The sequence below is a fragment of the Ipomoea nil genome, unplaced genomic scaffold (assembly GCF_001879475.1).
Source record: "Ipomoea nil cultivar Tokyo-kokei standard unplaced genomic scaffold, Asagao_1.1 scaffold2791, whole genome shotgun sequence".
In the NCBI taxonomy this organism is placed as follows: Eukaryota; Viridiplantae; Streptophyta; class Magnoliopsida; order Solanales; family Convolvulaceae; genus Ipomoea; species Ipomoea nil.
This window is the reverse complement of record NW_017619219.1, coordinates 2,556,922-2,567,603: the sequence shown is the minus strand read 5'-3', so window position 1 is coordinate 2,567,603 and position 10,682 is coordinate 2,556,922. Positions and strand designations below refer to the sequence as shown.

At 30.0% G+C, this 10,682-nt stretch overlaps 1 protein-coding gene across 1 annotated transcript; it reads right to left on the bottom strand.

The window, feature by feature from the left end:
* Nucleotides 1-2,524: 2,524 nt before the first annotated feature.
* LOC109157643 lies at nt 2,525-4,729 on the bottom strand. The gene is made up of 3 exons (XM_019305494.1): nt 4,030-4,729; nt 3,717-3,953; nt 2,525-3,531 (listed from the first exon to the last, which is right to left on the bottom strand). Exons 1-3 carry the CDS (start codon nt 4,727-4,729, stop codon nt 2,525-2,527), a joined length of 1,944 nt encoding a protein of 647 aa, XP_019161039.1.
* Between the last annotated feature and the right edge of the window lie 5,953 nt (nt 4,730-10,682).

The window sequence follows — 10,682 nt, the reverse complement described above, 5'->3', positions numbered from 1 at the left end:
TGGTTTTCAGGAGTATTACTACCCGCTGAACTCAAATCAATGAATGTTAACAAGACAAAATTACATGCACTTATAGGTGAAAGTAGGTGCACATATAGTTATAAGTAGTTGCACCTATAGTTATAAATAGTTGCACATATAGTTATAAGCACACCCAGGTGCATGAATGGTTGCGGAAAGTGAATGCTAACAAGGCAAAATTACATGCACTTATAGGTGAAAATAGGTGCACTTATAAGAGATTTTACTTGCACTTCGATGTTCAATTATTTACGAAAATGCCACCGCGTTTTTTTTTTTAAGTTATTAGATCTGGACACGTGTCACGCGCTGATTCGTTCGCATTTCCTTCCTGGGCACTTTTTCGCACCTGAGTGCGTCCCTATATATATATATATATATATATATATATATATATATATATATATATAGAGTTGCACTCGGGTGCGAACGGCTTCCCCAGGCGCGAAATAGGAATGGATTCTATTCGTCCACGTGTCCAGATCTAATGGATGAGAAACACTGATTTTTTAAAAAAACGCGGTGGCATTTTCGTAAATAATTGAACATCGAAGTGCAAGTAAAATGTATTACAAGTGCATGTAAAATGTATTATAGGTGCAAGTAAAAATTTACACCGAGCATCAATACTTAGTTGCACTTATAGTTCTAAGTAGTTGCACCTATAGTTCTAAGTAGTTGCACACATAGGTATAAGTAGTTGCATCTAGGTGTATGAATGTTTGCGAGTGGTTTTCAGGAGTATTACTACCCGCAGAACTCAGATCAATGAATGTTAACAAGACAAAATTACATGCACTTATAGGTGAAAGTAGGTGCACACATAGTTATAAGTAGTTGCACCTATAGTTATAAATAGTTGCACAAATAGTTATAAGCACACCCAGGTGCATGAATGGTTGCGGAAAGTGAATGCTAACAAGGCAAAATTACATGCACTTATAGGTGAAAATAGGTGCACTTATAAGAGATTTTACTTGCACTTCGATGTTCAATTATTTACGAAAATGCCACCGCATTTTTTTTAAAGTTATTAGATCTGGACACGTGTCACGCGCTGATTCGTTCGCATTTCCTTCCTGGGCACTTATTCGCACCTGAGTGCGTCCCTATATATATATATATATATATATATATATATATATATATATATATATATATATATATATATATATATATATATTTATACATTTACACTCCCGTGCGAATGAAGTCTCCATGTACGAAATAGGAATGTCTGATATCCGTCCACGTGTCCAGATCTAATGGGTGAGAAACAATGATTTGTTTTTAAAAATGCGGTGGCATTTTCGTAAATGATTGAACATCGAAGTGCAAGTAAAATGTATTATAGGTGCAACTAAAAATCTACATTGAGCATCAATACTAAGTGCACCTATAGTTATAAGTAGTTGCACCTATAGTTATATGTAGTTGCACCTAGGTGCATGAATGTTTGTGGGTGGTTTTTAGAGATATTACTCCCCGTTGAACTCAGATCAATGAATTTTAACAAGGCAAAATTAAATGCACTTGCAGGCGAAAGTAGGTGCACTTGTAGGTGAAAGTAGGTGCATCCGATCAATAAATGCAGGCAAAATCTACATGCACTTTCAGGCGAAAGTATGTGTATTGTAGGTGAAAGTAGGTGCAACCGATAAATGAATGCTGACACGTGGCGCGCGCTGATTGGTTAGTATTTCTCTCCTGGGCACTTATTCGCACCTGAACGCGACCATATATATATATATATATATATATATATATATATATATATATATATATATATATATATATATATACATATATATATATATACGGGAAATTCTATTCACACCCCCCTTTTTACTATTTGCACCACCTACATAATAGGTCAAACCATTTTATAGGTGGTGCTAACTAAAAAATGCTATTTACACCCCATCGTTTAATGTGGTCAAAAGAGTAATATTTATTTTATATATTTTTTTATTTTACAATAAAATTATTAATTTAAAAAAAAAAAAAAAACACCAAACTTGGCGTCACTTTCTCCGGTGAGAAGGCAGCCCAGTGGGTTGCCTTCTCACCTGAGAAGGCAACCCATGTAGTTTCTACCTGGGTCGCCTTCTCCGGTGAGAAGGCGACCCACTAGGCTGCCTTCTCACCGGAGAAGGCAGTCCCTGCCTTCTCACCGGGAAAGGTGACGGGACTTTTTTTTTTTTAATGTCTAATTTAAGTTTTTATTTTCAATAAAAAAAATTGTTCTATTTTCAATGTATCTTTTTCTTCAATATATTTTTTAAATTTTCTATTTTCAATACTTGTTTTTGTTTATGGTTTAATTTTTAAATAAAAAAATAATAATTAATTTTATTATTTTAATATTCTTTAGAATTAAAATTTGTTGTATATTTTTTTTTATCTTTATTATAAACATATAATAATATTAAATTTGAATCGCTAAAAATGTAAAAAACACTAACATCACAATAAAAAAACTAAAAAACAAATTCATTAAATTTCAATCTAATATAACATTTTCCCGAGTACAATTAGAGCGTACATGCTCATTGTAACTTTCAATCCGATTCATATATGGAGTAATCCATGCATTTGCACAATCATATCTAAAATAAGCCCATTGTGGAGCAATAGTAGGCATTGGGTACCCTCCTGTCAATGTTACCTTAACATAATGGTTATTATTAACATAACCAAGGGCTATTGCTACATGCTCGTACCAAGGTGGTGGGTTAGATCGGAGTGGTAAATATGTTGTACTGTCGGCCATACTCAAAACATGCAGTATCACATTGTATCGGGAAGCAATTAGTACACCCATCTCCGGCATAGTCATCCAGTGCTCAACTGGTGCACACCGATCTTGTGCAAAAAAATTCAACATGTTATAGACATTATACCATCCTTGAGTTCCAAACATATTGGTATATTCCATCTTGTGATACTCTAGTTCTTCGATTAAATTGGATCGAATTTTGAACCATTCGTCCTCCTTAAAACCAAGACATAGAGCTACTGCTCGAAATCCACAGTTTCCGTCAAATCTCACATCTTGCACTTGCATGATGAAAGGATGGAATATAACCGGGAGTTGAAGAATATATGGATGGTAAAAATGTCTATTACCTGAATTTGATGCAGTTGAACAACTATTCCGAGCTGGTTCTTGAAACTGAATATTATTTGGTTCGGCTTGAATTTTTCTGAGAGATAGAGTTCTTAAGAGAGATTTGTTTTTTGAACTGGGACGCCCACGAACATTTAATTGCACGGCTGGCTCACGGATTGATGTTGTAGATGGCACGATCAACTCCCTCAACTTTCTCAATATGCTGAATTTACCAGTTCTTGATTGTTTCTTGAACTGATCCTTAAACATATGAAGCTCATGCTCAACACCAAAATCCTCATTAGTTAGAGAGATGGAAGATGATAAGTTGAGCTTCCTCCAAAATATATCAATCGAATCAAGTGCGATGGGCTTACCACAAAGTTGAAATATGTTACCTGCTCGTGTGCACATGGAAGCCCACAACTTGTTCGCAACCGACATCCACAATTTTCAACAGTAAACCCGCCAACTTGTGACCTCGCAAACTCATTAAAAATGAGATTTAGTGCATGAATAGACACAAATCCACGCAATTCTTGAAAGTGTGAAGTGTTGAACCGATGTCGAATGACAATTTTACTTTGTTCAAGACTTGATTTGATTGCTGTGTCTTGTGACTGAATGACTCTGTCGATATAATCCAATGATGTCTCCAAATCTGACTGTGATGACTCCAAGTAATTTTTTAACTTGGCATGCTGACTCTCAACTCTGTTCGTAGTGTGATTTCCAAAATTGAGATATCGATCAGTCCAAACAGATACAAACATTTCTTTATACGGTTGCAGCCAATTATCATCAATATAACCAAAAACACCTGAAAATAGTAATAATTGCATTAGTTGAACAAATATGCCTTATTAAAAAAATATTAAATATACATTGAATAATACTTGGAAAGTCAACCAAAACTGCTTTTAGTTGAGCTAAAAGAGACATATATGCTTCATGAGACTGAGACTCAACTAATGCGTTCCATGATTGGTAGAATAAATCCCAATGATGGTTGGATGGTATCGATGGTCTGCACTTTCTCAAAATACTTCTATAGATATGCCATCTACAAAGTAATCCTTTAGCATCCGGATACACATTTTTACATGCTTTCATCAATGCCAACTCTCGATCCGTGACGATAACACGCGGGGTAATGCATCCCTCAATTGTAGCATTGAGACAATTTAATGCCCAAGTATAAGTGGACTCATTCTCTTTGTGCATGAAGGCGAACGCTATGCAAAATGTCATGTTGGTCGAAGTTACACCAACCATTTCGACGAGGGGCATCGAGTACCTATTTGTTTTATACATCGCATCTATCAACAACACATGTGGAAATGCACGCCACTTCTCCAAAGATTTAGGATGAACAAAAAACAAATCTTCTAACTCATTTGTTGCAATATTAGTTCGACTCTCATGCAAATAACCATTGTTATGTAAAAAAGACATAACAACTTGCATTTGAGTTTTACCTGCTTTCTCCATCATCCGAAATTTTTGGCGTGCATTGTATATGGTTTTTGTGATGGAAACATTTTCCGGATTTTGCCTCTTCACAGACGTTAAAATGTCTCGTGGTTTCACATGCATCGCTGACAAATTTTCCACCAATTCGACTTCATTTCCTGATAATCGCCTTGCATAAGGGTAACCTTCAAGGTGCAACGCAGGATCATGATTATGTACTCCACATATTACCCTTACCCTCCAGCAACCATCAACAAGTATGTATTTCCCCTCCAATTGGAATGGACAATCAATTTTTCTTGTACCCGTGTTTTTGGATGAGATTTTTTTTGGCACGTAAGCACCACCACGGTCACACTGAAATATAACTGTAGGACTCTTATTCTTATTCCGGGACCTTTTAATCACAATAACATATCTGAGATCCCGACCTCAACTTTGAACCCATTCAATTAAATCTTCGCGAGACATGAATGCCTAATAAAAAAAAATATTTGTATCAATAATAAAAATATAACTATACCTAGTATTATATATGATTATACCTTTTTTTTTTTTGCCTTGTTTGGTTCTAAATAATAATAATAATAATAATAATAATAATAATAATAATAATAATAATAATAATAATAATAATAATAATAATAATAATAATATGGCGTGAATGACTACATGCATGTATACCAACATATTTCAAAAAAAAAAAAAAAAAAAAAAAAAAAAAAAAAAAAAACAGAAATTAAGTATACATACTAATTAAAGCACAATATATACAAACATGTTGTTGCTTACATGCTTATAAGTTAATAATAATATTAAAACAAAAGAATATAGTAGAAAGATCCTATGCATATATATAAATCAATATGGAACTATGATTTGTGTATGAATTTTGTTTTACCGTTTCTGTAGACCATTCGCATGCAACCTCGAGATTTAGGTTCACTTGATCTTCATCTTTATTTCTATTGTCATCATAAAGTTCAATTGCATTTTCGTCCTAAATAGGCAAACAAATAACAACTCTTGATATATTAAAGCAATGAATTTTCTAATAACAAATAAATATACGTACTTAAATTTCTAAATAATATGTAAAAGCAATGAACTTAAATTTCTAAATAATATATAAAAGCAATGAACAAATATACGTAAGTTCAATTGTAACATTTCATTAACAATTCAAATAAAAAATTAAATTACCTCATAATGTTGTTGATTTTGATCATTGTAACTAAGAAATTGTCTTCGATTTTGATCATTGTAGCTAAAAAAAAATCTTCAATCCAACCGTCCATAGCTTATAGATTGTATGAGACATATACATCACACACACCCCACATATATATAGAGTCATTTGAGTCCAATCTGTATTCCCTGCCGTCCAAATTACCAATGGTTTCATATCACGAAAATCAATATTAACTAAAAAATATGTATTGAAATTATAAACTTAAAAAAATATGTATTCAAATTACAAACTTATAAAATCTATGTATTGAAATAGGATATTTAAAATAAAGAGGAGAAATATAAAGAGGCAAAAAAAAAAAAAAAAAAAAAAAAAAAAAAAGTTAACATGGTCACCTTCTCCGGTGAGAAGGCAGACCAGTGGGTCGCCTTCTCACCGGAGAAGGCAACCCAGGTAGATTTCTACCTGGGTTGCCTTCTCCGGTGAGAAGGCAACTCACAGTGGGTTGCCTTCTCACTGGAGAAGGCAACCCAGGTAGAAATCTGCCTGGGTCGCCTTCTCCGACGAGAAGGCGACCCACTGGGTGGCCTTCTCACCGGAGAAGGTGAGTCTTTTCTTTTTTCTTTTTTTTTTCTTTTTTTTAATGTATTAATTAATTAAATTTTAAATTATCAAAGTATTAATTGCATGTTTGACAAGGTGGTGCAAATAGCATTTTGACCACCCATTAGGCTATTTGCATCACCTATGTATTTATTGTAAGTTTTTAACTTTTTATATTTTCAATGTTGCTATTTGCACCACCCTTTGACCAAAAGGGGATATAAAGTATCATGAAATTGTAAAAAGGTAAAAACTTTTAATAATTGTATAGGTGGTGTAAATAGCCAAATAAGGATTTATTTTGTTATTTGCACCACCTTGACCAAACTTCATTTATGAGGTATAATTAATAATATTTTAATTCAAAACCTAATTAATTAAAACTTTAATTTTAAAAAAAAAAAAATGAACCCAGTCACTGTTTTGCTTTTGTTTTGTTTGTTTTTTTTTTTTTGTTTTTTGTTTTTTTGTTGTTATTTTTTTTTTGTTTTAATGCCTAATTATTTATGCAATATTTTTTTAAGTTTCAATAAATATTTTTTTTAAGTTTTTATTTTCAATACATCTTTTTTTTTATTCAATATATATACTTTTTGTTCAATACATATTTTTTTTAATTACTAATTTTAACACATTTATTTTAAGTTTCTAATTTCAATACATATTTTTAAGTTTATAATTTCAATACATATTTTTTTAAACAATTAGTCAATATTAATGTTTGTGAGATGAAATTACTGATGATTTGGGCGGCAGAGAATACAAATTGGACTCATATGACTCTATATATATGTGGGGTGTGTGTTATGTATATGTATCACACAATTTATAAGCCATGGATGATTGGATAGAAGATTTATTTAGTTACAATAATCAGAATCAAAGCCAGTTACTTAGTTACAATGATCAAAATCAAAGTCAAGGACATTATATATGAGGTATTTTAAGTTGTTATTTGAATTTGAATCGTTAATGAATTGTTATTTATTTCTATGGGTGTTGCTATTTGTATTTTAAGCCAGTTTGTTCTTGCTTGCTAGGTAATTAGGATTCATTTAAATTAGATATAATTTCTCAATTGACTAAATAACAATCTCTTTGTTCCATGTCAAGAGAGAAAATTATAGTATTAATCAATTTGGTGAATATAGTTGTAAATTAATTTAATTTGTTGTGAATATAGTTGTAAATTAAGCAATTTATTGTATTTACAGTATAAACAAATAGGCAGAATTGAATTGTTAATGAATTGTTATTTATTTCTATGGGTGTTGCTATTTGTATTTTAAGCCACTTTGTTCTTATACTACAAAGAATACACAATTGCAGGAAACTATTCTACAGAGACGGAAGGACAACCATAAATACAAAATTCAAAATAGAAAGAGTGTAGGAACGCATGCAGTAGACTTATTTTATGATTAGAAGCCTTGACCTCCACTTATTTTATGATTAGAATTTTAACTACCTCAAAATTGTTAGAACTCTAATCCACATATCTTTATAAATTGTTACAGTATTTACAGTATAAAAAGATAAGTAGAAAATCAATTTATATTTCAAAGTCTCAATAGAACTCTAACCCACATATCTTTATAGAATTTTAACTACATCAAAATTGTTAGAACTATAACCCACATATATCTTTATAAAATTGTTACGGTATTTACAGTATAAAAATATAGGTAGAAAATCAATTTATATTTATTCATTTCAAATATCACTAGTAATCATTTTATATTTCAATTTATAGTTAAATCAATTTAAAACAATGTATAGAACAAATTTGAGTTATAAAAAATATTAGAATAACAAAATTAATTATTATTTCTCTTTATTTAAAATTAAAACATAAACAAAAATAAGTATTGAAAATATAAACTTAAAAAAACATGTATTGAACAAAAAAAGATGTATTGAAAAAAAAAAAGAAACTTAAAAAAATATTGCACGCACAAAATAATTATGCATTAAAACATAATAATAATAATAATAATAATAATAATAATAATAATAATAATAATAATAATAATAATAATAATAATAAGAGATTGATTATTAAATAAAAATAAAAAAAAAATAAAGATTAATGTTTGACTACATTTAATGAGGTGGTGCAAATAGCACTTTTTTATTTACACCACCTATAAAGCTATTACACCTATTAAATAGAGGGTGTAAATAGCAAAATGGGTGGTGCAAATAGAATTTCCCATATATATATATATATATATATATATATATATATATATATATATATATATATATATATATATGTGTGTGTGTGTGTGTGTGTGTGTGTGTGTGTGTGTGTGTGTTTGAATTTTGTGCATTGATTGCCCAATTAGGTAGGAAAATTATGTCATGGATTCAAGTACATAGAAATAATATTGTAAGTGCGTAAAAAAAATCTGATATATAAATATAATATAGGAAAATTCATCAGATCAATTATTATTTAAATATTTTATTCTCTATTTTTTGTATATATAAAATTAATATATAAAAAATATTTTTAAAAATATTCCTGATGAATATATTGAATTTAATTAATTCCATCAATTCCATTGAAGTATTTTAAATGACACACACATTGATATAGTCATGGGCGGATTTAGCATGGGGGCAGTGGGGGCAGCTGCCCCCACTCACCCCACCCCCACCCCATATATAGCCTTTGTATGTATATATGTATATATAGTACATGCTTTACATATAAATATTTAAAAACTGATAAAGGTGACCAATAGTTAAGTTGGACGAGTTGGCAAAGGCATTTTTGGGCTTGGGAAACGTCTGTGGTTCGAGTCCTTCCTCTCTCAACATTAATCCCATCCCTTTCCTAACTGTTTCTGTTTCATTATGGCTCAACATAAGGGTTTCTTTAATTGCTTCATTAAATCACTTACTTTCAACATAAGTGTTTCTTTATAATGTGTTGACACGATGTATAATTTATAATGTGTTTTTTATTTGAATTATTTTATTAAATTAATTATGTTTCATATTTTGTTATGAATATTTTTATAAAGTTTTAATGTGTTTTATTTTGTCTATATCCAATAATTTTATGACTATATTTCTTAAGTGTTTCATTGGTTTTCAAACTATAATGTTTTGCCCCCACTGACAATTTTTTCTGGATCCGTCACTGGATATAGTTTTCAATATAACGTTTTAATAATTTGTGATTAACTTGTAGTATTTCTGACTTTTATTAACCTACAGTAGTAATTTTAATTATCAGTTATAACTTTATGAGCCAACAGTAATATAGTAAAATATGTATATAAATTATAAAGTAATGATTTTATTTATAAAAAAATGAGCAAATTTTACTTTTAATCCTCAACTATTGTGACATTGTCACATTTAGTCATGCTCTTTTAATTTGACACATTATATCATTGACTTTCATTTGTTTGTCACAATTAGTCATCTTTTTAAAATGTTGGTATTTCACATTTAATAAATATGACAATCAAACATGTAATTTTATCATTCAAGCAAAACGACAAGAGAGCTAAGGGAGAAAAGTTATATGTTAAGGCAAGGCTTGAACGTACGTTAGTTCTCTTTATTGAATGGTTAAATGATAAAAATTTAAATGGATAACTAATTGTAGCAAACAAATAAAAGTAAATGATATAATAAGCAAAATTAAAAGAATATAACTAAAAGTGAAATTTACTCTTAAAATTTTTAAAATATCAATATAAGTGTTATTTAAAATATGTTTTAATAATATAAATTATATATATATATATATATATATATATATATATTATTTATTTGTAAAAAAAATAAAAATAAAAAATATTTGGGTGCACGTATTTCCTAATTCATGATATAACTTTGGACTAAAGCTCACTAATAAATAACTAAAATTTTGTCCATGCGTACCACTGTACCAATGGCCCGTGACGGTTGAATACAATATCTAAGTAATGGTGAAATACTAGACAGTCTCGTGACTTGCCACTGGTCGAGGTTCCATATAATAACACTCCGTACATTTATAAATGATACGGTATGATAATATAGTTACGGACCTTTTACAGTTAATTAGAATATTTATAAATTAATGAAAACAAAAATACCTTCAAAACTATGGATAATAATGAAGCCAAACATCTTGTATTCAGATGACATGTATTGATTCTCTTATATGGGATGCCATGAGATCGAGTATCAGTGGAGTCGATGTGCACTCTTTGTGCAACAGATATATATATATATATATATATATATATATATATATATATATATATATATAAGTAA

Excerpts from the sequence above, each read along its gene's own strand:
- LOC109157643 (XM_019305494.1), bottom strand. The coding sequence starts at position 4,729 with ATGCATGTGAAACCACGAGACATTTTAACGTCTGTGAAGAGGCAAAAT. Across the intron at positions 3,954-4,029 it reads AGTTTTGGTTGACTTTCCAA|GTGTTTTTGGTTATATTGAT; the intron begins GTATTATTCAAT and ends TACTATTTTCAG. Across the intron at positions 3,532-3,716 it reads CAAATCAAGTCTTGAACAAA|GTAACATATTTCAACTTTGT; the intron begins GTAAAATTGTCA and ends GCACACGAGCAG.